The sequence below is a fragment of the Dysidea avara genome, chromosome 9, assembly GCF_963678975.1.
Source record: "Dysidea avara chromosome 9, odDysAvar1.4, whole genome shotgun sequence".
Lineage (NCBI taxonomy): Eukaryota > Metazoa > Porifera > Demospongiae > Dictyoceratida > Dysideidae > Dysidea > Dysidea avara.
In genome coordinates, this window is record NC_089280.1 from 20,274,521 (window position 1) to 20,301,672 (window position 27,152).

Here is a 27,152-nt window from a genome sequence, read left to right on the forward strand (position 1 = left end):
CTCAATCAATGGATTGCTGGAGGTGAAGAATGAAGATCCGAGGAACAGAGCACGTAAATAGGTGAGTGGTAGCGTAACTAAACATTAATGTTTGTTTACTTTTTTGTAACATTATTATGACTGGTGAACCCACGCATGCTGCATCAAAAGAAATTAGAGTGCCAGGGTTAATGTTTTCGTTTGAACGTGCCCCAGCTATCAATTACTGACTTGAAAGGAAAGTGAATGGCCATTATGCTTTGCTTTCAGCTATGTTCAGCCTGTTACACACATAGTGTTACACACGAATAACAATAGGAGAAGCGCCTTTGCAATCAATTCAGTCACCATGAAAAATACAGACAATTCGCATGACCCAACTATCAAATACTGACTTGTAAGTGGTCATTACGCTTCCCTTTCAGCTATGTACAAACGATGAATGATAGGAGAAGCACCTCTGTAGTCATCATGGAAAATATGGACAATTCCTCTAGGGAAGCCATCGTGTTAGCTGCCGTGAATCAATACTTTGAACTGTCAACAAAAAGAAATGAGCACAGAGGAGGACAAAGGTAACTTAGGTAAGTCCATGATGCATGCATTGTAAGTACTGCGGTATTATGCCAAAAGGCACATCTCTGGATGAAGCAACGTTGAACAGTGAAAGAATCAAGCCTGTAGCCTTAGTTGTTGGGGCGAGCCTGAGCGAGCCCCACAAATGGCAGTAGTCACTCGTATGTCTGACCCGTACGTCTGACCATTCCCAAGAGTTTATGTAACGAACATGGACAGCTCCACACTGGTAGTGCTCAACTGTACGTACGACTGTATGTCTGATCATTCCCGAGAGTTTACGTAATGAACACGGACAGCCCCACACTGGTAGCGCTCAACTGTACGTATGACCGTATGTCTGACCATTCCCGAGAGTTTACGTAACGAACACGGACAGCCCCACACCGGTAGTGCTCAACTGTACATACGACTGTATGTCTGACCATTCCCAAGAGTTTACGTAACGAACATGGAAAATGCGCCACATGACTTAGAATTTGTCGCTTGTTACTTCGCTCACAACTTATTTATCTACGTGGACATGGACAAAGAAGACCGTCTTGGAAGAAGGCCGGGAGAGAACGAGACAGGGCGAGGAGGGAACACTGGCTGGTGAATGCCCAGGTAAATGGTACGTGCGTCACATTCACGGAAACTTCCTGTACAAAAAAGGCCGTAGTTGCATCACTTGGCTTAGAATTTGTCACGTGGGTTACAACTTCTTATTTACATAGACATGGACAAAGAAGACCATCTTAGAAGAAGGCAGGGAGAGAACGAGACAGGGCGAGGAGGGAACTCTGGCTGGTGAATGCCCGGGTAAATGGTATGTGCGTCACATTCACGAAAACTTCCTGTACGAAAAGGCCGTAGTTGCGCCACTTGGCTTAGAATTTGTCACGTGGGCTACAACTTCTTATCTACATAGACATGGACAAAGAAGACCGCCTTAGAAGAAGGCAGGGAGAGAACGAGACAGGGAAAGGACGACAGCAGAAATTCCAGATGAAGCAGAAGCAAGTATACACCTGATAGACACCATGCAAACTCGCAGATGAGAGCATGCAGTTGGCCAATGAAACTGCAGAAGACAGGGAGATAAGTCCTAGCTGACTATGCTTCCACACAGTTATGTAGCTATATACTGGCAGGCCACTGAGACTCCTAACTTTCGTCTTTAGAGTATCAAAAAATATATTGTAAATATGATGGAGAAAATTTGTGTATGGACTTAAAAACTTGAATAGTAGTATAATATTGTTGTGTATCACTATCTGATAAGCTAATAGCTATCGCTTCCACGCGAACAACCACAGTTAATATAGTTAATAACTCAGTAGATATCAGGAATAACATAGACAACTACAACTAACTGAATGCAAGGGCAAACACAATTTATATAGATACAGGTACCATTAATGATGTCATAAAACATTACACACAGTTATAGCGATATTAGTCAGTCTATCACAAGTATCATTGACACTCTGTTAAAGTAAAGGATAATATGGAGGTAATAGATGATGACATTTTCTTAACAAACTTGGAAATCACACTTTCAGTCATACTGGTCAATTTAGCAGTAGTAGGATACCAAACAATGTCACAGTAGTCAAGCAAAGGCATCAGAAAAGCAGTATACATAGTTAATTCCATGATACATGTAACCTCAGTTAATAATTAAACCAAAAGATTCTCAACCCAATATGCAATCATAAATACTCATATGCCTTATAGCAAGAGTTAATAATAGTAGGGAGGGAGAGTATCCAACGCTGAATAGGCCTGTGTTAAATGAGTGCGTAGAGCAACCCGGATATCACCGTACCTTTTCGTATTTTCTCAAAGTGTTAATGTGAAAAAATTTTTTTTGCTGACTGCACGGATCCGATATTTACGTTATTGGTACTACACAAGCCATACTTGTAGCACATGTCTACTCCAGTATGCGTATCCAATAGCCTCTTGAGTAGTGCGGACGAGAGAAGTGAAAGGCCGTCTCAAGAAGAGCGAAGAGAAGAGTTATTGGCGTGTCCATGCCGAAGATTGCTGGGAGCCTTGCTTTCAACCAACATCGTCAGTAGAAGCATCTCAATAAACGCCTGCCATGATGTGGGGGAAGAAATACTCGTTCAAGAATCGAGCGTGCCTTCAACTCTGTCAAAGAACTGACCGAATTTCGAAGCGGTTCATCCAGTGTTGCAGTTCTCCAGTGGATAGTTACACGCTCAACAACAGACAGATACTCATTGTTACCCAGTGAGACACGCACAGACGTTAAGACTTGCTATCTATTCTGTGTATCAATTACTTGCGGCGGCCTCGTAAAGGCTGTCTTACTCTTTGTTTGTTAACACGTTTCTACTCGCTCATTTTACACAGGCCTATTGAGCGTTGGATACTCTCCCTCCCTACTATTATTAACTCTTGCTTATAGTATACTGCTGACAAAAAAATTTTGGTCGTAATAGCTGAGTTATGGTGGTATTATAATGAACCATCTATACACAGAGTATCACTGGTGGCAGTGACCCATAGTAAAGAATGGAGGCAACTTGAGATTTTACTCTAGAGACCACATTAGAGATGTCTAAGGTCCAGGACAGTGCAGGGCCAATTATAAAACTCCTAGGTATTGAACAGAATCTACTTGAGCCAGTAAAGTGCCTCCAACTGAAACATTAAGTGATTTATTTGCAATTTTCTGTCGACTTTCCTGTGAGCATTGAAAACATTTAAACTAAGTCGAGAACTGCAAAGCCAACGAGCCACAACATCCAAATTAGATTGCAAGAATGTCTCTACTACACTCAAGTCCGAATGGTTACAGTGCAGTTCAGCATCATCAACATACAAATCCAAAAGTGAGTGTTTGATGACAATCAGCAGGTCATTAATATATACAAAGTAAAAAAAACAACAAGGGGCCTAAAATAGATTTGTGGGGAACACCAATTGACACCTGACCCCAGTCAGATAGTTCACCGCTGAACAGAATTCTTTGCTGCTGATTTGAAAGATGTTCCTCAAAATCAATAATAGCTTAATTTAGAATGTAAAATTTCATGGTTGATGGTATCAAACACCTTGTTAAAATACAGCACCAGTATATTTGCTCTCATATAGCTCTCAACCATTTGTCAGCAACATGCAGTAACACATCCTGTGTGGAATAACCAAAGTGAAATTGGTGAGCAGAAGTCAGATCATATTTATCAAATTGTAAAACAATTTGATTACGTACAACACATTCTAATTCCTGCAAGTTTTTATTAGTTGAACCACAAAGGTAAGGTGGATGTACAGGAATACACTTGGGGACAGGAGTCATAGTATCTTGCTTCCACTGAAAAGAGATCACGGAAACCTGTCAGTGCACTTGTTGAGCAATACAGTGATTATGGAGAGAAACTCTAATGAATCGAGCTGGAAGACCATTAGCTCCAGTGGATGACACTGTCTCATTATCAACACAAGTATACTTCACAGTAGGTACATTTTTATTCTCTAATAGCTTTTCAACAAACTCAGTAGCTAGTACAGTACTAGTTACAGCAGCTATAGTTTTGTGTGGTATCAATATGAAATTATGGTTAAATTTGCCTGTAACTGATAGCTGGATAACACCTTTGGAGTGTCTAGGCAAGCACTGAAAGTACTTTCCTGGTTACCCCTGAGAGCAGAGATGCAAAGTCACCAAAATATGCCGCTTTAGCTGATCACAGCATAGATATTACCTTGTTTCGAAGAGCTCTGTATGATGACCAGTCTGACACAGAGACATACTTCAAAGCTGTGTGATGAGCAATGTCACGTAAGCGATACAAGGGACACACTAGATAACTAAGGACAATCCTGTTTACAAATTCTCGTGTTTTACATGGTACAAGTCGATCCAACACATCATTCATTATCAAATTGAATTACTCCAAACACTTAGAATGGTCATAAAACTTGATAAAACATTATCCCAAATATCATTCATCACAAGTAAGAATTTTGTCAAGCTTATTCATATCAAGTTTACAAAAACTTCGAGCAATAACAAGCCAATCAGAAGGAGCTTCAATGCACACACTCCTAGAGTGGAAAAGGTTAATTAACAATCAAATGGTGATCACTACCACTAAAAGGAAACACCTTGGCTGATTTTCATCAGTAATCAATACACACATCAATCTGAGAGTAACTGGTCATAGTTATTTATTTATTTATTAAGGCTTTACAGTACAAGTGCTGAAGGTCTGTTATTCTGGTTGGTACACAAACAAGATCAACATGTTGTAATTGTTTCATAACTGATAACAGTAACTTAGTCTGTGAACAAGATTGCTTTAATAAATCAGCATTCACATCACCAAATACAGACATTGCATGCCTCGCACTCAGCCAAAAAGTTGTCAAAGAAGGTATACCGATGATAAACACAACAAATTAGCATGGATTGTTTAGTTTTTGGAAACAGTTCAATCCAAAGAAACTCTGTATGACCTTCACATTGTGGGGGACTGTTGATTAGTATAGCTCGGCTCGTTCACTGTTCTCCACGATCGCCACAGATACATACACAACACAACACTGTCACTACTATTGATTACATGTGCTACAAAATTCAACTGACGTCATATTCCTAGCCTATTACACGTGATCATAAACTACGTAATGTTAATGTATAATGTTACAACTAATCATCGACACACATTGGTCAGGTCTATCAGTAAACTTGACTCTTGATGATAGAAGAAATGCAACCCCACCACCATGACGATTACAGTCATTACGCACTATTGTGATAGATGAAATATAGAGAAATCTCATTGTAAGCAATAGAAGAATCCAACCATGTCTCTGTAGCAGCAAAAATGTCAATACATTGATGAGCAAAAAGGTCATACACCTCATTAGCAACAGACAACAAACTGCGACAATTTAAATGTGCTACCATCAAACCAACAGGTGAAGCTAATTCAATAGACCCGCACTGAAAAACAGAATCAGATGTTTTACTGTTAGAAGAACTTAAAGCAGAACAATCATGAAAGGGCATCATGTCAGCAATGCACTTAAGGCAAGTCCAGCTAAACAGCCTGGAAATTAATATACGTAGTATAGAACATGGATAACACACAGGTCACTTGACAGCAGTAAAATGAGAGAAATTAACCTCAAAAACAGCTGCAACTGTCCTACAGAACTAGTCAAGAAGACCATGAAAGGAGTAACTAACTTTCAGTGTTAATGATATAGCTTGTCTAAATATACCTAAGCTATAGTCCATCAATTCACAGACTATAAATGTGGGGCCCTGGTGGGATAGTTAGCAAAACATTATTGACTGCTCTATTAAGTATTTTTAATGGCAGTGGCTGCTCTATTAGAGTGTTTCAATCATTTTAGTGAAAGGATCCAACAGTGCTGCAAAGGGACATTATACTATAAAATCCATCCTGTATATTGCATGATGACCTATATCAGGCATTTCCTTTGGTTTTTTTCCTGTTCCTGCTTTCTGTTCCTCCATTTTCCTAGAATTTTACTTACCCAAAAAAATCTCTGCTACAACACTATTTCAGGCAAGTCTTGGTAGGAGCATACATTAAATATTTGTGGGTGCTGATGTCTGGGTCGTGTAATTGAGGCCAGACCACCATTGGTATTGATTCCAGCCACAATACTGTGATCAGTATTCAACTAACAATTGACCAAAGGCTTAGTTTGAGGTTATAAAATTTCCTGTAGCAGATCAGTCATCACATACATAATTTTTACATAATAGATGTCAGATTGGTACAATATCGGTAGATTAGTATTAAATTTCCTAGATCAGAAAAAGTTGAATTGGTACATCGTTAGAAAATTTTTCTGCTAAAATTGTCCTGCTTGATGGTGGAGCCCGATAAAATCATGTTTTCCTGTTAATAGCACACATGGTGTAGATAGAGCGCAGGCTCCTTGGACTTCTCATGACACTGTTGTGTGTCTTGATCACTGTAATGGAAATTTAAAGCATCTATTGGTAAAATGAGCGATTCAGAATTCTGTGCTCATTAATTTTGTCATATAACTAAAAAACATCATAATTGTGACAATTCTATTTTGCTAAATGTATTAAAATAAACTGGGTAAATTACACATACAATAGAATAATTTTATGCACTTTTCAATTGCTTCATTATGTACTGAATTGAAGCTGAAATCAATAAAACCTATACACCACCAGATTCTGCTGTTCATTGAGAATAAGAAAATCTTTGTTTTGTGAGTGTACGGTATGTGAGTTATGGGTGCTTATTTACGATGCAGTGACTTCTTTGTCCTCACAGAGACATACAAGGAATATCATGAGGATACACTCTGTACAGTAGCATAGAGTCTGTCCCATCATGAAGATACAGGTATCTAGTAGGCCTACCTCCATATAGTCTAAGCACCTTAAATAATTTTTTATTATGCTGCTCAAAGCATAGTTCAAAGAAAGTGTTGATACAGGAAATTAATGCCTCAATAATAGTTTCGTTGCATGAAGAAGGTGGAGGAACAGTTTAATTGAAAATGAAAGGAAAGACAAGGCACAGAGGGTACACACTTGTTGGAACCCTAAAAGGCACATCCCACTGGTGAATTTGTTATTGTGGCATAAAATTGTGGCCACATGCTGCTTTGTTTGGCCTCTAGGCTTGCGACCGTGGTCAGTGAGTGAGTGAGTGAGTGAGTGAGTGAGGCAGATGAAATTTCAAGTTTTGGTGATTTAAAAAAATCTATATCCGGCCGCTTGTGAGTGTTTTCTTGTTTTAAATGCTACATTTGATGTTAGATTGACTAATATTATTCTGTAGAAGTGATTTTCGTCGCGTAAGATAAGATGTCTTTCTAGGCTGGTTTAAAAAGGCAGAATTTTTGGTGGCATGCATCATTTCGAGCGATCTCTACTTAAACAGTACTACCTTACTGTTTGTTAATAATTTGTGTATGTGTTTTGTGTGCGTGTGTACTATTTGCTAGACTAAAAATAATAATAGTAATGGCTAGTTCAAACAAATGCACATTCGTTTGTACATGCTCCCTACTTTATTGTATCAATATGCTGAATGATAAAACTGGTGTTTTTTAAACTTTATATGTGGGATTATTTTTTTATGAATGATGGATTATACAGGATCATCATTGGTAGCTACTCAATACTTACAGCAGTCGCCTGTGTCAACATTACAAAATGAATTAACTTTTGCTTCAAATGATAACATACAATTAGCATTCATTAGACTTTCTAAACTAGTACAACAAGCAATCAGCCATACAGATTTGACTACAATAAAACAAGCATCTCTGGAAATTGTATTTCCTTTTATGGTTTCAAAGTCTCAAGAAATTCGTTCAATTGTTCAAGCAGCTCAGTCATTCCAAACTCTTGTTAATGTGTTAACTGAGAATCATTACTGGAACTTCTTAGACATAAGGATGATGGAAGCCATGGCAGCTGCTTCTGGGATACCTGCTGCACAAAAATCTATTGTAAATTTTAAGAACACATTTTATAGCAAAAAGGTAAAGGAAGTAGTTCCTCACTTTAAGTTGGTTCAACGTGATGAATCAGATTGTACTTTAGTAAAGGAGGTTTGCAATAAAGATCTCACAATTGCTGAGTTACACAATCAGCAATTTCTTATAGAAACTGAAGTGTTTGGGACAGGTCCAGGAACAGTGACAGTCTGCAAGATTGTAATTGGATCAATAAGCATTGACTGGAAAATTCATGTCAATCATGTTTATCAAGCTTATTCCATGTTAAATAAGAAACTTCCTTTACTTGCATTACATTCAATTGTCCACTTATCCATACCTGAAGTAATTCGATGGACAGAACTACCTATCATTTGGCGTGGACAAGAAGTGGGACAGCTTGGACCATCTCAATATAGCAAAAAAATTAAGTCATGTTCACTGCCAGTAGGACTAGAATGGACCACGCTGCATTCTGATGATTTTGATGCGATTAAGACATTGTATGATGATACTAGTGCTCACGGTTTTATAAGCAAAAAAACAATTCAGCGGAATTTTAAAAACCCTAACTATAAAGAGGAATTTGTGTTTGGTGTCAGAGAGTCTTCCAGTAAGAAACTAGTGTGTACAATCTGGTGTGTACCATATCACATAAGTATCAATGGACGTTTACTTCCAGTAGTGGAATTACAGCAACAAGGAATGAACTATGATGGTAAGCAGAATGAGCTGTACAATACTGTGACCAGAGAAGCTATGAATCGCGTTAGTAAATTTGAAATATCACAGTTTATCTTAGTTTTACCAAAACCTCAAATCATTAGACCTACAATTACTCTCTCTTGTTGGGTTTATGATTTCACACATCCATTCCATTCACTTCCATATGATTCCCCCAGAACTGCTGGTTTGAGAAGGATGATGCCAGAAGACATTACTGGAGCACTAACCCTTGTTAATCAGTATGTGTCTAGGTTTGAAATTGGACAAATTTTCCAAACTGAAAAAGAGTTCTTGCACTACTGTTTTTGCTCATCCAATTCAGATTATATGGTAACATATGTAATTGAGGACATTGTCAATGGTACTATAACTGACCTGTTTGGATTTAGACAGTACACATTCAGTGGTACGAACAACAAGATGATGAAAAGTGCTACAGTTTCTGCTATAGTAAACATCAAATCTCCAACCAGACAACTCATTACTGACTTACTATTGTGTGCAAAACACGAAAAAGTTGATTTTCTCTGCACCAAACAGTTTGGGCTTGCCAAAAGCAATTTTGAGAACTTGTTAGAACATGATTGTCAGTATGAGTACTGGCACATTTTTAATTACAACTACCCTGAAGTTGACGATAACAGCTGCTGTGTGTTTTGTTCCAGTTCAGCAAAATTTGAAGAACTTGTTAAACATTGGGAGCCAAAAAGTAAGGCAATTACTAGTTAAGTGTATAGTGATAGTATAATGCAAGATATATATGAAAGTTTAGAATCAAGACACGTGGTAGTGTTTTATATGGTCAAGGAAAGCCAGTGCAAGTGTGTGACAGTTGATTAACATATGGTTGTTATAATAATATATATATACCATTTTAGCAAGAGTTCATAATATAAAATGAGAGGAGAGTGTCTTACTACAGTATACACGTATCTCGAAGTAATGCAGTAAAACTTTGATTTCTTTAGGATATCATGTCAACATGTAAAGTGTTAAGGAGTGTTGACAATGCCATCAGTGGACTGTTTATTGAAGCCATAACTACAATGGTTATTGAAACTTAATGCTGAGTGCATGCCTGACCAACTAACACATTGAAAGTGACTATAGGTATTGCATCATAACTTCAAGATACGCGTTTATACAGGCTACATTGCAGTAGGACACTCTCCTCTCTTTTTATATTATGAACTCTTGATTTTAGTATGGGCATTCAAAGGCACCACTTGGAGTTTAACTCACATATTTTCAGGCATTATATGGGATAGTAGTTTATGCATAGTTTGAATGCTCAGCCATGTCAAAGTACAAAATACTTTGACTTGTAATTATATTTAGAGTTGCACCGATATAGCGTTTTTGAGAATTACCGATACCGGTAAATTTTACTTTTTCTAAGCCGATATGCCGATATTAACCGATACCATCCATATATATATATAATATATATATGTAGCACTGCTATAATAACAATAATATATTAATTTTGTATTGATAGTTTGACAGTATAAATTTTGTACCATGTATGAATTAAAAAACTTGAGTCATAAACAGTCATGTACTTGGCTAGGTCGATAAGTTTGTGAATGTCACTTTGTTAGGTGAAAATTGCTTTTAATGAAAAGCAATGCTTCTGCATGGTCTGTAGATAAACGGCTGCGCTTCTCATCATATACATCACCAGCTATTGAGAACAAACGCTCAGAGGGTACTGAAGTTGGGGGAGCACTCAAATACCTTTGTGCTAGCACTGCTAAATGAGGAAAGCGTACTTTGTTGGTCGACCACCATGTTAACACATGATGACCACCATGAAACTCAATCAATGGCTCTGAGAGGTATAATTCAACTTCATTTCCACAGTCATCAACTGAGGCCCCTGCTTCTTCTAGAATTTCTGAAAGACACTGAAGCAACCCAGTCTTGTGCCGCTTTGACACAGGTTCTTCATCTGTATCAGTGGGTGGGGCTTGATTGCTTCTGATTTCCATTACTTTATCCTTCAAAGCATAGATTGATCTTTCCACTGTAGAAGATGCTGTAAAGCATTTGTCCTTGAATCTTGGATCGAGAATGGTACTAATAGTTAAGATTTCATTTGATTCAACATTTTCATATCTGCGTCTAAGTGATCTTAACATTTCTTGTCTCATTGAGTGGACTCCCCTGTCATCATGAAGTTTGTCCAAACTCCTTTCCAGCATGCGAATAAACGGGATTATGGTTGAAACAGATGCAGCATCACTTGAAATGGCCTTGGTAATTTCTTCAACTGGGGATAGAGTAGCCACTGCTTTGTTGGCTAGATCTAATTGATGGGATGACAACTGAGTGATACTGTGTTCAGTTGAGTATGCTGCAAGCGCCATTTTTTGCTCGATGATAGATTGTAGCATGTGCAATGACGAGTTCCACCTAGTTGGGACATCTTGTTTTAGTTTATGCAATGGCAAACCTAAATTCTCTTGGATCTCATGTAGGCGGCTATAAGCAAGGGGGGAGTGCTTGAAATGTCCAACTATCTGTCGACAAATGGCAAGAAGGTTAATCACTGCCTGTTGTACAAGTACTCCATCGTGAACTACAAGTTGTAGCGTATGTGCAAAGCATCCTAGATTTGGAAAATCTCCATCTTTCATGGCTTTGATCATGTTAAATCCATTATCACGAAGAATGACATGAATTCGATCTGAAGAGATTCCCCAAGATTGCAGTATTTCAGAAATTTTCTCTGCTATGCAAGACCCAGTATGAGACCCAGTGATTCGAGCAGCATTAAGCATAGCAGCCCTACATTCAAATGTGTTAGTAATCCAGTGGGCAGTTAAGCTGATTAGAGATTCATTGCTGACACAAGTTGACCAGATATCTGTAGTGAAGCTTAAATATTTAACACCAGTGATCATTTGCAGAACTGTATCCCGGAGACTTTCAAAAAGCTCCGTAAGAACATTATCTGTGAAGTATCGTCTGCTCGGCAAGGAGTACCTTGGTTCTAGCTCTTTCAGTAAACAAATGAATCCCTCATCCTCAACCAATGACAAGGGATGACAGTCAATAGCAATCATTTGTCCTATCCGACAATGAATTCGCTTACTTCGAGCATCATTTATATCCCAGCACCGAGTACGATTGTCACACTCTATCAAAGAAAGCTGTTGACGACGAGGTTCTTTCGATTTAGCTAATTGCTCTTTAGCTTCTTTCGCTTCTTTAACCTTTTCTTCATACTTGGCAAATGATTCAGAATGCTTGCTTTTCAAATGAACAATCAAGTTGGTGGTTCCATAGCACTTCAAATCTTTACCACCTCGCGATACTTGTTGCCCACAATTTTCGCACAAACGCGTAGCAAACCTTTGGTCTTCAGAAATAGTAAAATACTCCCATATTGGTGATGTTTTCTTCTTTGGCACTGGGTTAGCAGCCATTATCACAGTTACCACTCATTATCACTTTACTTCGTGACAGCAACGTGTCTCTTGATAACTTGAGAATCGATTATGGGTTTGAGTTTATCGGTTGAAGAGGTAGTGAATGTACCGATACCGATTCAAAGAAAAACATGCATTATCGGCAGTTTCCGATTATTCAACCGATTATCGGTGCAACTCTAATTATATTGAACTACATGTAACTTTATATTGTGGGATTGAGGTTTAGCTAGGCTGGGTGTAGTTGTAAAGTTTCAACGACAGAACTAAGACTGCAGGTTACTAATATAGTAACTTACTCTCTCCCAATATCAAGGTTAGCAGGTAAAATTTAAAAAATTGATCCCACAATTGTAAGTTTACCAACAACAGATACTGATGTATGAATTATAATGTTCTTGAGAGGTATTATTAGCCCACTCTAGTAAAACCATGATTGATTGTCAGATACTAGTGTATGAAACAAATGGTGAATGCTCATTAGTTCTTTTATGTATTAATTGAGTATGTCCTGAGACTTATATATCACTTATATTGCAGCCATGGTATCAAAAAAACATGGTAGTGTGTTGTGTTGTTCAAGAAACTGGCATTTTACACCAATAGTAGGATCTTTTTTTAAATTTTTAAAAAAAAATTTAATTTAATTTTTTTCTTTCCCCGGGATATCCAGCACCCCTTGCCACCACCCCTAGCACTAGATGTTGAAGTGCTAGTCAAAAGAAAGACTAAACAATTTATTGGATTAAGGGAAAGGCACCTGACCTTCTATCAGAGCAAGGTCAAGAGCCCTATGGCTGGCCGGGCAGCCACTGTGGGAGCGTGCTCCCCTGAGACAAGCAATTGCTGAACGCAGCAGCGGAAAACTAAGGCGACAGCATAGCCAGGCCATAACACTACTGTAAGGAACACCCCTTTTCAAAGACAGCAAATAGGCCAGACGTTTGTAAACAACATTAGTACACCCACTCATTCCACCAAATATGGAAAACACTAATGGTACGAAAGAGCCCATCTCAACTTCTCTGATCCTTTGCTCATATTTTCTGCGTTTCTTCTTCTCAAATCGCCGATACAGTGAAGACACTGGAGTGGTGTGGTACGATGAAGCAGTTGGGTTGAAACCCTTGACATCAAAAAAAGCCCTCTGGTGTTGGCCACCCCAGAACCCATCAGCTGAGACGTCCAAACGAGCCCCATCCTCAGCAATTGCCGTTGAGTATGTGAGTGTTTCACCTGAAAGGGTCTGTAAGGAAGGTTCCATACGCACACCAGAACACACTTCTGATAGGGCATCAACAGTAAAGTCCCTTAATTCATTATGTCTAAGGGTGGGATAACCACCAGTGGGACAATTCATAGCATGGTCCACAGAGAATCCCTTACCACAAATGCACTGTGTAGGCAAACCAGATGGAAGCCACCCATAGCGCAAGCAAAGTGCATCACGAAAAGCGCCCTTATGCAAAACAAAACCGTGCTCATCAACAGGCAAAGCTGAAAGCCAAGATGAAGCCCCCTTCTCACTAAACAGTGCCTTGATTCTCTGTAGATCAGCGGACAATGATTGGTGCAAACTGGCAGCAAAATCAGCTTGTGTCACACGTACAACTTCGGATTTAGCCAAACGTTGAGCCTCCAAAGTGTTGATGCTAAAATGAGATTCTTGCTGAACAATCAGGGCAACAAGCGCAGAGGTTATCTTCACAGAAGAATCAAATTGGGAATCAGACAATAGTTTTGGATTACCAATGTCAAGACCACTAAGCCTAATGGGTAACGGGAAAAGAGATCTTTCAGCATCACTAATTGATCTCCCTGTCAATGCAGGAAGGAACTTAAGAGAGATAACATCCTCAAGAGAACCAAGGAGGGCAGAGATTACCGGGATGGTACGCACAAAATAAGTCCATTTACTACACACACCATGTACGAAAGCAGCATAAGCAGCATGGGGATGGACTTTCGCTGTATCACTGAGCAAACCAACACAGTAGGACCAGGACTCGACTTTCTCAGAGACATAAGCCTCGGTGAAACAACGGGAACCAAGAACAGCTCCAAGATGGCGCTTACCCTCAACAGTAATATTCACTCCAGTGCCAGCAAACTGCTGTCTGGCAGAGGAAAGATAGTCTGGCTTTACAATTAACCAGGTCTTGGCAGCATTAGGATAGTATCCATACATAGAACCAAGATCCTGAAGTTTAGTCCACCAAGTATACAAGCCTTGCAGTGTACCCCCTGCTGTCGCATCATCAGCAAACTAAACTTGTGCCACACTGGGATCCTGCAGTGAAGCGATCAATGGAGTGACGCTAACGGAGTACATAACCATCGCTAAAGGGTCACCTTGTGTAGTTCCCTCAGAAGACAAAAGGTGGCGACCATCAATATATTATGGAATGTCTTTCCGATAGGTATTAATAAGAATGTTCGCAAGAGGAGGACACAGAGACTGCATGTTATGGAGTGACACTTGACGATTAAGACAGTTAAATGCATTCATTGCATCAACCAACAGCACACCCTGAGTGGATGAATCAGAATAAATGTATCTCATTGCATGAATGGCCGCCTCACATCCTGCATCTTGACCCGCACAAAGTTGAAGTGGTCCCGCAGCCTCCAAAATGTCCAACTTGACAATACTCAGCACAGCCTTTGCAATAATCTGTCGTACCACTTCACCAATACCAATTGGACGTACTCCAGGGCACTTATTGAGAGCAATAAGACGACATGCTATTAGTGCATCAATTCCATCAGGATCCACACAGGAAGTACACAAATGCCAAGCAACTAGAGCCAAGGAGTTACACAAATCATCAGATGCCTGTTGAAATGAGGTGCAGAGGCGTCTCCATCCATAAGCATCCAACCCAGAAGGGCCCGCAGAATCCTGGGTCCGAAGGGCAGCACTTCTAATCACAGTCCTATCCAGAGCTTAAAAAATCACAGCATGAAAATTTGTATCCTTCTCCAATAATGGCTTAAGGGCACCTGGGTGAGCAGGCTGACTAGGAGGATGCTTCTTCAATAGTTCATTGTAAACTGTCCATGTAGGAGAGTCCTGATTCACAGGCATGTCCAGCTTCAACGGGGTGCCTGAATGGTTAGTGGAATCAATCACTTTTATAGCAGCCTTTACATTACCACGTGACATGTGGTCAACAAAATGACGATACAAACGATCGTTATTTGCAGATAAAGAGTTCTCAGATGGAACACGAAGATGCTGTTGTATTACAATTCCTTCATTTAACAAATCAGCAATCTGGCCTTGATTCCACAAATCAAGACGTTGTTCCAAACAGGAGTTAAAGTCCTTTGTCCTGGCAGACTTGTGTGGTTTCTGCAATAATAGAGTACACACATTACCATGGCAGCCTTGATAGCAATACACTCTAGGGAGCCACCTTCCCCATAAGCAGGAAACAATCTGGCCAATTCCTGAACAAAGGCTCTGCCCACCTTTCCAAATGGAACAACAAACAAGTTACGACGCCGATGCGCAGCTATATCATAAGCTGCAGATATTTCCTTCACAAAAAACTCACCGCTGGCATCTTTCCATAAAAAGGAAGGGGGAGACATTACTGAAAAAATTGGTAACTGAGTCCCAGAGGAAGGGACAGACTCTATCTGATCACTGGAGGAAGTGGCAGTAGCCGACAAGCAGATTGGACAGACATATTGCTCACCTGTTTGCTCCAAATGCCTCCCCTGAGCTTTGGTGATGCCGACACAATCTCCATGATACCAAATCTTACAGCCTTCACCATGCACATCACAGTAAATCACGAAACGATTGTTCTCAGGTTGTTGACAGGAACACCACAGTTTATTAGGAGTGCTGTTCGCGCTCATAGCAGCGGCCGCAGAAGCCTTCAAGCGAGCAGAACAACGCATCTCCAATTAAGGCCTCTCACAACCCTAGGAAAACAACACCAAGCGAGAAACCACGACAGCAACGTGTTAAACAACTTTATAGAGCCCCTTGCAGCGGGAAAGGAAGTGAAACAATGTGTCCAGCAGCTCGCGAGACGAGGAGAGAAGGGAGGCTAATCACTCTAAATCACGTGAGAATTTTTTCCAAGGGTTTTCCAAGTAGTAGGATCTGCAATGTGAAATTTTAATGCCTGAGAATCAACTACCAAACCACCCACTAATGTTAGGCTAGGCACCAAATAGAAAATGCCAGATTTTTGTAAATGCCTTGTTGTGCAAATTGCTCAGTATTTTCATAAATTTGTCTACGAATTGTTTTTAAACCAGGCATGTGCCTGGTTTATTGAAATTGTGTTTGTAAAAAGTGTGTGGTGTATGTGTGTGTGTGTGTGTGTGTGTATGTGTGTGTGTGTGCTCATCTATCTACCTATGGTTATCCATATGCACTGACGTGAGCAAAATTGTTAAATGGTAAAAGCAGCTTGCACGTAAGAAGTAAAAGCAAAATGAAGTCTGTATTAAACTTCTGCACAGGTAAACTTTGCTGTGAGCTGGTTTCTTTTTGGTGGTCTGAAATACAGGTGTTGTGACCCTCTGCAGACTTTGTGAATTACCTTCCCTTCCGGTTTTACAGGAATTTAACAACTGAAAGACAACATGCAGGCCTCGTAGACTACTACCAGGAATAGCCTATCCTTTCGAGTTGAAAGGGGCACATCCCCTACATATGAGAATGAAAATGAAGAGTAGCTCTGAGGCTTTGTAGAAAGAATTTGCGGGAATAGTGTTACAACGAGCGGATGAATTACCACAGGAGTCCTATAGTTCACATCAGACAATTTCTCTTCAACACAGTATGGACCAGAATAACAAGTGTATTACCAGGAATCGGTCATGTAGTATATATGACATCCGCTGCTCAATATCAGGAATGCATATAGTCTTGTCCACAGCCAATAAAAATGCAGTAAAGTGTATCTGATAACAACAAAGCTTGCACTGAACTTGACAGATATTAAAGACACTAATGTAAATTGCTTTATCTACAATGATCGTCATCATTAATAAAACAAATCCATTACTGGATTTATAAAAAGTACACAAACTAGATGAATAAAAAATTGAAAACTTTAAAAGGGGAATAGGGATTGCTGAAAAAAAGCCATGAAACAAGAAGGGATTGCTGAGGTCAGGGGCAGATCTAGGGGGGGTTTCTGAGGCTTTCAGAAACTGGTCAAGTGTATTCAGGTAATCAAAATTATATTTCACAGTGATTTGCAATGGTACATGGTACAAAAGTTCAGATCAAAATACTCTAATAGAGCAGTCAACCACTCCAATAGAACAGCCATGTTTTGTATTTCTCTAAAGAACTGTAAGTAGCTAGCTAGCTACTTTATTTACGCGTGCCAACACAGTAAAATATAGTCCAAAATCTTATAACAGAGTGTTAAAATCTGAAAATCTTCCTGGGGCATGTCCCAAGACCCCCAGAACAACATCCATGTCTGTTGTATGCTTCAAATATCAAATTTGCTCTGTCCCTTAACTCTTTAGTCTGTACCTGATACTGTACCAGAAGCAAGCATAATTAAGCAGCCTACATTATACCTAGCGTAATTATATTAAACTGTCAATATTGTTACCAGATTCAATTTCAAATTACACAATTTTCTGGAAAATCTTGGAGAAGGCAACACAAATTCACCTGAATTGTCATTACTTAAATTTTTCCATTTACCTACCATCACACCCATTTCTTGGCTGCCACCTTGGATTTCACATATTTTTTCACCATAGTTTTTGGGGGGCTGCACCCTTTTTTTATACCTTGGCTGTTTTGGTATAGATTTCTAATCAAAAACAGCCAAGCTGTAAAAAAAGGGTGCAGCCTCCAAAAAAGCCAGTGAGAAAAAAGATGTGAAATCCAAGGTGGCGGCCAAGAAATGGCTGTAATGGTAGGTTAGTGGCAAAAATTTTAATAACAATTCAGGTGAATTTGTGTTGCCTCCTCCAAGTTTCACTCAGATTCGGCACCAAATTCACCTGAATTGTCGTTATTAAAATTTTTGCCATTAACCTACCATCACAGCCATTTCTTGGCCGCCACCTTGGGTTTTACATCTTTTTTCACCCTAGATTTTTTGGAGGCCGCACCCTTTTTTACTGCTTGGCTGTTTTTGATTAGATATCACTCGTTTTTGTAATTTCATACCTAAAGCCAGCCTATGGCTTGCTTTGGGAATTTCTTTTAACTTGTCTTTTTCTTTCTATAGAAATGACGAGAAAACTATATTGTATAATTATTTAGCTACACATGCGCATTTAACAATATTTGTGTTGACTAATTATTAACTCAATGCTAATACTCTACAGGGAAATGTGTATGTAGCTGAAAGTTTTATAGGGAAAATCATAATGTAGCTGTACTTTTAGACTACATGGTGAACAATTTGTACGTAGTTGAACTCGCCACAGAGTGACTTATAACATAACTAAACTCTACAGAAAGAATTGCAAGATAACTGAACTTTATACAGGGTAGTTTTATTGTAGGTGATCCCTCTACAGGGTGACATGTTTCAAGCTGACCTTTCTACAGGGTGATTTGAAATGTAGCTGATCTTTCCACAGTGTGACATGTTTCTAGCTGATCTCTCTACAGGGTGATTTATTTCTAGCTCTTTCTACAGGGTAACTGTTTCAAGCTGATCTCTCTACGGGGTGATTTGTTTCTGGGTGATTTGTTTCAGCCTGATCTTTCTACTGGGTGATTTGAAATGTAGCTGATTTTTCCACAGGGTGGCCGATATCTCTACAGGGTGACTTGTTTCTAACTGATCTCTCTACGGGTGATTTGTTTTGGGGTGGTTTTTTCAGGCTGATCTTTCTACAGGGAGATTTGAAATGGAGCTGATCTTTCTACAGGGTGACATGTTTCTAGCTGATTTCTCTACAGGGTAAGTTGGTTCTATCTGATCTCTCTATAGGGTGAATTGTTTCTAACTGATCCATCCACAGGGTGATATGATTCCAGCTGACCTATCTGCTGGATGATTTTGATATGTATCTGATTTTTCTACTCAGTAACTTGTTTCTAGCTGATCTCTCTACAGGGTAACTGATATCTCCACTGGGTGACTAGTTTCTGACTGATCTTTGTACAGGGTGATTTGTTTCAAGCTGATTTTTCTACAGGTTGATTTGAAATGTGGCTGATCCCTCTACAGGATGACATGTTTCTAGCTGACCTCTCAACAGGGTGACTTGTTTCTAGCTGACCTCTCGACAGGGTGAATTGTTTCTAACTGATTTCTCTACAGAGTGATTTTTTTTCTAGCTGAACTCTTTACAGGGTGACATGTTTCTAGCTGAACTCTCTACAGAGTGACTTGATTCTATCTGATCTTTCTACAGTGTGATTTATTTCTAACTGATCCTTCTATGGGGTGATTTGTTTCAAGCTGATCTTTCTACAGTGTGATTTTAAATGTAGCTTATCTCTACACAGTGACTTGTTTCAAGCTGATCTCTCCACAGAGTGACTTGTTTCTAACTGTTCTCTCTACAGGGTAATTTGTTTCAAGCTGATCTTTCTACAGGGTGACTTGAAAAAATTTTCAACTCTTTGCAGGGTAATGTATATCTAGCTGATCTCTGTACAGAGTGATTTGTTTCTAACTGAATACTATACAAGGTGATTTGTTTCTAGCTGCTGAGAGATTTGTTTGTAGCTGAACTCTCCACAGGGTGGCTCGAAATGAGGTTGGGTTCTCTACAGCGCAATCAAGCTGATCTCTCAGGATGCCTGGTTTCCAGATCTCTCTACAAAGTGATTTTTCCATCTGATCTCTCTACAGTGTGATTTGTTTCTAGCTGATCTTTCTACAGGGTGACTTGTTTCTAAGTGGTCCTTCTTTGGGGTGATTTGTTCCAAGCTAGCATTTCTACAGGGTGATTTGATATAATTATAGCTGATCTTGCTACAGGGTGACTTATTTTTAGCTAGCTAATCTCTCTGCAGGGTGACTTGTTTCTAGTTGATTTTTCTACAGGATGACTTCTTTCTGGCTGTACTTTCTGTATAGGGTGACTTGTTCTTACCAGATCTCTGATTTGTTTCAACTGATATCTTTACGAGGTTACTTGTTTCTGGCTGACCTCTCTACAGAAATATAGTCGAATTCTTTGCAGGATAACTTGCTTCTACAGTAGCAGATCTCTCTACTGAGAGAATTGTTTGTAGTTGAACTCTCCATAGGGTGGCTTATTTCTAGCTGAAACACTCTACAAAATGTAGCTCTCTACAGGGTGAATTGTTTTTAGCTGATCTCTCTACAGAGTGATTTATTTCTAGCTCTTTCTACAAAGTAGCAGTTTCAAGCCGATATCTCCACTGATCACTCTACAGGGTGATTTATTTCTAGCTCTTTCTACAGGGTAACTGTTTCAAGCTGATATCTCTACGGGTGACTTATTTCTAACTGATCTCTCTACGGGGTGATTTGTTTCAGGCTGATCTGTCTACAGGGTGATTTGAAATGTAGCTGATCTTTCTACAGGGTGACATGTTTCTAGCTGAATTCTCTACAGGGTAACTTCTATCTGATCTATCTACAGGGTGAATTGTTTCTAACTGATCCTTTCACAGGGTGATATGATTCCAGCTGACCTTTCTACAGGGTGATTTTGAAATGTATCTGATACAGTGACTTGTTTCTAGCTGACCTCTCTACAGGGTAACTGATCTCTCTACTGTGTGACTTGTTTCTGACTGATCGCTGTACAGGGTGATTTGTTTCAAGCTGACTTTTCTACAGGGTGATTTGAAATGCAGCTAACCTCTCTACAGGACAACATGTTTCTAGCTGATTGCTCTACAGAGTGACTTGTTTCTAGACAGGGTAACTGATCTCTCTACTGGGTGACTTGTTTCTGACTGATCGCTGTACAAGGTGATTTGTTTCAAACTGATTTTTCTACAGGGTAATTTGAAATGTAGCTGATCTCTCTACAGGATGACATGTTTCTAGCTGAACTCTCTACAGAGTGACTTGATTTTATCTGATCTCTCTACAGTGTGATTTATTTCTAACTGATCCTTCTATGGGGTAATTTGTTTCAAGCTGATCTTTCTACAGTGTGATTTTAAATGTAGCTTATCTCTCTACACAGTGAGTTGTTTCAAGCTGATTTCTCCAGAGGGTGACTTGTTTCTAATTGTTCTCTCTATGGGGTGATTTGTTTCAAACTGACTCTTTCTACAGAGTGAGTTGAAAAAATTTTCAACTCTTTGCAGGGTGATTTATTTCTAGCTGATCTCTGTACAGGGTGATTTGTTTCAAGCTGATCTTTCTACAGGGTGACTTGTTTCTAACTGATCCTTCTATGGGGTGATGTGTTCCAAGCTAACATTTCTACAAGGTGATTTGAAATACAGCTGATTTCGCTACAGGGTGACTTGTTTCTAGTTAGCTAATCTCTCTACAGGGTGACTTGTTTCTAGTTGATTTTTCTATAGCGTGACTTCTTTCTGGCTGTACTCTCTGTACAGGGTGACTTGTTCTTACCAGATCTCTCCACAGAGTGATTGCAAGACAAGGTGATTTGAAATGTAACTGATATCTTTACGAGGTTACTTGTTTCTGGCGGACCTCAAGTTCTCTACAGAAATGTAGTTGAATTCTTTGCAGGATAACTTGCTTCTACAGCAGCTGATCTCTCTACTGAGAGAATTGTTTGTAGTTGAACTCTCCACATGCAGGGTGGCTTATTTCTAGCTGAAACATTCTACAAAATGTAGCTGAACTATCTATAGGGTGATAGCTGATTTCTCAACAGGGTGACTTGTATCTAGCTGAACTCTATACAGTGTAACCTGATCTCTCTACAGGGTGATTTGTTTCTAGCTGAACTCTCTACAGGGTGACTTGAAATGTAGTTGAACTCTATACTTGGTGACTCGATCTCTATACTTGGTGACTTGATCAAGCTGATCTCTCTACAGGGTGATTTATTTCTGGCTTATCTCTCTACAAGGCAATTTTTTTCTGCTGATCTCTCTTCATAGTGACTTGCTTATACTTAGCTGCATGAACTCTTTATTCACTGTGACTTGTTTCTAGCTGATCTCTTTACAGGGTAGCTTGTTTCTACTGAGCTCTCTACAGGGTGACTTGAAACGTAGCTGAAATCCTTGCAGTTTGACTTGTTTCTAGCTTTTCTCTCTACGGGGTGATTTGTTTCTAGTTGATCTTGATTTGTTTCTGGCTGATCTCTTTACAGGGTAATGTTTTCTAGCTGATCTCTCTTCTAATAGATTTGTTTCTAGCTGATATCTCTACTGTGTGACTTGTTTATACGTAGTTGATCTCTCTACAGGGAAACTTGTTTCTATTGAACTTTCTACAGGATGACCTGATCTCTCTACAGGGTGATTGATCTCTCTACTAAGAGATTTGGTATCTCTACTGTGTGACTTGTTTATAGCTGATCTCTCTACAGGGCAACTTGTTTCTACTGAACTCTCTGCAGAGTGACTTGTTTCTAGCTGATCTTTCTACATAGTAATTTAGTTAATCTTTTTTCCAGCTGATCTTTCCACAGAGTGACTTGTTTCTAGATGTACAAGGTGATTTGTTTCCAGCTGATCTCTATACAGGATGACTTGCTTCTAGCTGATCTTTCTACAAGGTGATTTTGTCCAGCTCATCTCTCTACAGGATTATTATGTAGCTGATCTCTCTCCAGAGTGATTTGTTTCTGGCTGATCTCTCTAAAAGTGACTTGAAAAGTAGCTGTATGAACTCTTTGCAGAGTGACTTGTTTCTAGCTGATCTCTGTACAGTGTGATTTGTTTCTAGATCTGCTTCTAGCTGATATCTCTGACTTGTTTCTAGCTGATCTCTGTACTGAGAGATCTGCTTTTAGCTGATATCTCTACTGTGTGACTTATTGTCTATAGGGCAGCTTGTTTCTACTGAACTCTCTGCAGGGTGACTTGTTTTTAGTTGATCTTTCTATAGGGTGACTTGTTTCTCTCTTTGTGCCTAGCTGATCTTTCCACAGGATGACTTGTTTCTAGCTCTACAAGGTGATTTGTGTCCAGCTGATCTCTCTACAGGATGCTTATGTAGCTGATTTCTCTACTGGGAGACTTGTTTCTAGCTGATCTGTCTACAAGGCAACTTGCTTCCAGCTGAACTCTCTACAGGGTGACTTGAAATTTAGTTGAATTCTCTTTTGGGTGACTGGTTTCTAGCTGATCTCTTCACAGGGTAACTTGTTTCTAGCCGATTTTTCTACAGGGTGACTCTAGTTGAATACTCTACAGGGTGACTCTAGCTGAATACTCTACAGGGTGACTCAATGTATCAGTAGCTTAATACTTTGCAGGGTGACCTGATCTTTCTACAAGATGACTTTATTGTAGTTGAGTTGTAATTGAGTTAAACCCTCTACAGGACATAGTTGAACGCTTAAATAGAGTAATTTTTATTTCTTAGCTGACTTCTTTATTAGGGTGACTACTCTATTAGAGTATCTCGATCTCGCACTTGCTATGCCGAGTTGGATTTCATGTTATAACTGTGTTGCTTTAAGTCTGATTCTTCTACACAATTAAAGGTCCTTTCTAAGATGGTTATTCCATCTGTACACCAAGTTTCAATTAGTTTCCCTTAACGGTTTTTCTAGTAGGCGTAGCAAGTGATTGTTTTTTTTTGTTAGCTGATCTTGATTGCATAATTGTTACACACTGTTGGTTTTTTGTTGTATCTTCGTGGTTTTTAGCTTGATTACTTTAAAACCACAAAAGGTTTGATGTTCAATAGTTACCCTATTCATGCAACGATTTTGAGCTTCTTCCTATAAGGAGTTTACTCTGTAGGCATGATAACATATTAGTGTTATTTTTCGTGAATAATCACTAATAACTCCTTGACTGTTTGTCGTATTAAAGCCAAACTTGGTACCAAGATGCACCTGTATACCCCCCGTCTGTGCACCAAATTTCAAGGCAATTGGATATGGCGTTTGCTTTTTATGGCAGTTTTTGTAAGTGTGTGAAAAGAAGAAAAATGATGATAATAAGAAAAGATAATGAAGTAACTAAGCCAGTTTTTGAAGTCTCATATCTCGGGAACGCTTGAAGCGATTTCGCTCAAATTTGGTATTTGGAGTACTGACGTTGGCGGGCGTGTCCACACCAAAATCGTCTTGTTTCACAAAGGCAGCACAAAGCTGTGGAGGTGCGAAAATTGCATTTTCTTTTTTCCTGTCAATATGTGACCAGATCTGCAAAAACCCGACACAATCACACATTTTTCAAATTCCTGTTTATTAAATATTTATAATCTACTTAGCCAGGTGTACCATCTGGCAAAGTTTCAGCCACATATGCCAATTGCTTTAGGAGGTACAGCCCTACAAAGTAGCAACAACAGAAAAATCGATTTGTACAGCAAGTATAGGGAAAATAAAGTACAGGCGTCTACAAAAACGGTTGTAACTTACCAACGAATTGAGGTATAGAGCTACATTTTTCGCCGTCGTGTTCGCCATGCACTGGGGAATCAATTACTGGGTATTTTTTTCCTTTACTCACCCTTCTTCACTGCATACAAAGGCAGAATCCATGAAGAAAAATCGATCGTGTACAATTGCTTCGACGTGACGTAAGCAAATGCTCGTAACTTCCGTATCCGTGGGTCTACTGCAACGAAACAAAGCTTTTCCAACTCCTCTTGAGCAGGCAAATACGATGGTATCCAGGGTTTTATTGTTAGTCCCTTCCTTCACTAAGAAAAAGGTGTTCAAACAATTTACGGAATTTTTTCAATAATACGCAAGAATTTCACCTATTGTATTCAATGCTTTATACTGTAAATTTAGGCTTGTGCGATTGTGTCGGGTTTTTGCAGATCTGGTCACATATACTCATGGGTGTTGCATGCTGGCTTCTTGGCCGCACAACACACTACTGTGTGTCTTGATATGTTACTTTATGTTTATAGTAGTGTGTTTTGAGTATCCAATCTTCCAGAATAGAAGTTGTACTTGTTTTATAAGTTATTATTTTTCTTTTGCACAAAAACATATTAGTATACAATTGATAAGAATGTTTCTTTCAATGTATTTTAAAACTTTTATTAGGGCAGAAAAAACCTGACCTACCAAGCTTGTACAAATATGTGGTACCAAAATATGTTTACAGATGGAGAGAACTTGGCAAATGTCTACACTTTGAATTTCCCAAGTTACAGATTATTAGTCGTAATTGTGGCAATGATGCAGAAAGATGCTGCCAAGTTTTGCTCCGTAGTTGGCTGCAGAAAACTGCAAACCCAACTTGGGATGAGCTGCTGTCAGCTATTGACGATTTACATCCACAACCTATTGATTCTTCCAAAGGTAATTAATAAGTATATTAAACAAGTATGTTATGCATGTTTGTTTACAAATGAAAGTGTGTAAATAGAGCCATGTAGTAGTGAAATATTCATGATTTAGGTACAAATAGTAATGTATATGTAGCTGTTAGTGATGGTGGTAAACTCTTTAAACATTGGTCACTGTAGTGTATGCAGTCAGTGGCACAGGAAACATAAAACTTCCTGACTCACTTACTGATCATTGTATTAAAATTAAACCATCTTAATGGACATTAAAATGAAGAAATTTATAATTCACAAGCTGACAATGTAATTTTTAAGTATCAAGATATCACGATAGGTATGTCATGTGGCCAAGAAAGCTAGCACACCACACTATGGGTACCTATCAAGACACACGGTAGTGTTTCGTGCGGCCCAAGAAGCTGGCTCGCCACACCGTGAGTATATTAACAGGAAGAAAGAAAACGCAATTTTCACATCAAGACACGCGGTAGTGTGTCGTGCAGCCCAAGAAACCGGCACGCCACACTGTGAGTATATTAACAGGAAGAAAGAAAACGCAATTTTCACACCTATGTAGCTCTGTGATCCGATTGGAACCAAATTTGCTAGAGAAGTGCCGGCCAGTTAGGGGAGTCTACATACCAAATGTGAAGAAAATTGCTCCAGGCATTTCGGAGATTTGAGTGATCAAAATTTTGTTTTAATTTCTTCATTTTTTCTTCTTCATTTTGCACTCTTTGCAAAATCTGCATGAATGCGTGCTCCAATCGGGCTGAAATTTGGCAGACTTAAAGGGCTCATTAAGGCGGATCTCAGTACCAACTTTGGCAGTAATTCAATGAACATTCACGGAAATATGACCAATTATTTGCTTAGAATAAGGTCGAAGGTCTGTCATGCCCACAGGGTAAACCCCTTGGAGGAATGAGTTGAAAATTGCTATATAGATGGAGTAACCATCGTAGGAGTGCCTTTTTGTTGTTTGAAAGGAATCAAGATAAAGACCATGGAGATATGATACAAAACTCAACCTTTTTCACAATTACGCGATTGATTTTTATGAATAAAAAACTATTAGTTTTCATGCCTACCAGGCAAACCGCTTAGAGCAATGAGCTGAAAATCAGTATGTAGCTGGAATAATTATCATAGAAGGTCCTTGGTGTAGTACAGAAGAATTGGATTACAAACCACTGAGGTATGATTCGAAAGCCAACTACGTGTAGCAAATGCGAGATCGAGATACTCTAATAGAACAGTCACCCTAAAGAACATTCAGCTACATTTATAACTTACTCCATTATAGAATTATATTACATTGCAAGTTATTCTGTAGGGAGTTCAGCTACAACCAGTTAATCTTACAGACAATTCAGCTAAAAACAAGTCACCACATAGAGAGTTCAACAACCAATCAAAAAAACCACCCTATATACGTTCAGCTATACAAACAAGTTATAACTCTATAGAGAGATCAGCTAGAAACAAGAGAGTTCAGCTACAAACTTAACAGATCACACTGTAGAGAGTTCAGATAGAAACAAGTCACCCTGTAGAGAGATCAGCTAGAAACAATTCATCCAGTAGAGAGATCAGCTAGAAGACA

The 27,152-nt window shown here is 39.2% G+C and overlaps 2 protein-coding genes across 2 annotated transcripts in view; both read left to right on the plus strand.

The window, feature by feature from the left end:
* LOC136267571 (uncharacterized) overlaps positions 1-7,993 on the plus strand; it is a 28,400-nt gene extending 20,407 nt beyond the window's left edge. The window contains exons 3-4 of the mRNA XM_066062731.1: positions 7,694-7,872; positions 7,988-7,993. Of these exons, the coding sequence (XP_065918803.1) occupies positions 7,694-7,872; positions 7,988-7,993 (185 nt within the window). The remainder of the gene's footprint in view (positions 1-7,693; positions 7,873-7,987) is intronic.
* Positions 7,994-8,006: 13 nt separating this feature from the next.
* The window catches only part of LOC136266777 (protein NLRC5-like), a 42,152-nt gene continuing 23,006 nt past the window's right edge, over positions 8,007-27,152 (plus strand). The window contains exons 1-2 of the mRNA XM_066061797.1: positions 8,007-9,472; positions 25,302-25,559. Coding sequence (XP_065917869.1) covers positions 8,008-9,472; positions 25,302-25,559 — 1,723 coding nt within the window. The 5' untranslated portion in view covers position 8,007. The remainder of the gene's footprint in view (positions 9,473-25,301; positions 25,560-27,152) is intronic.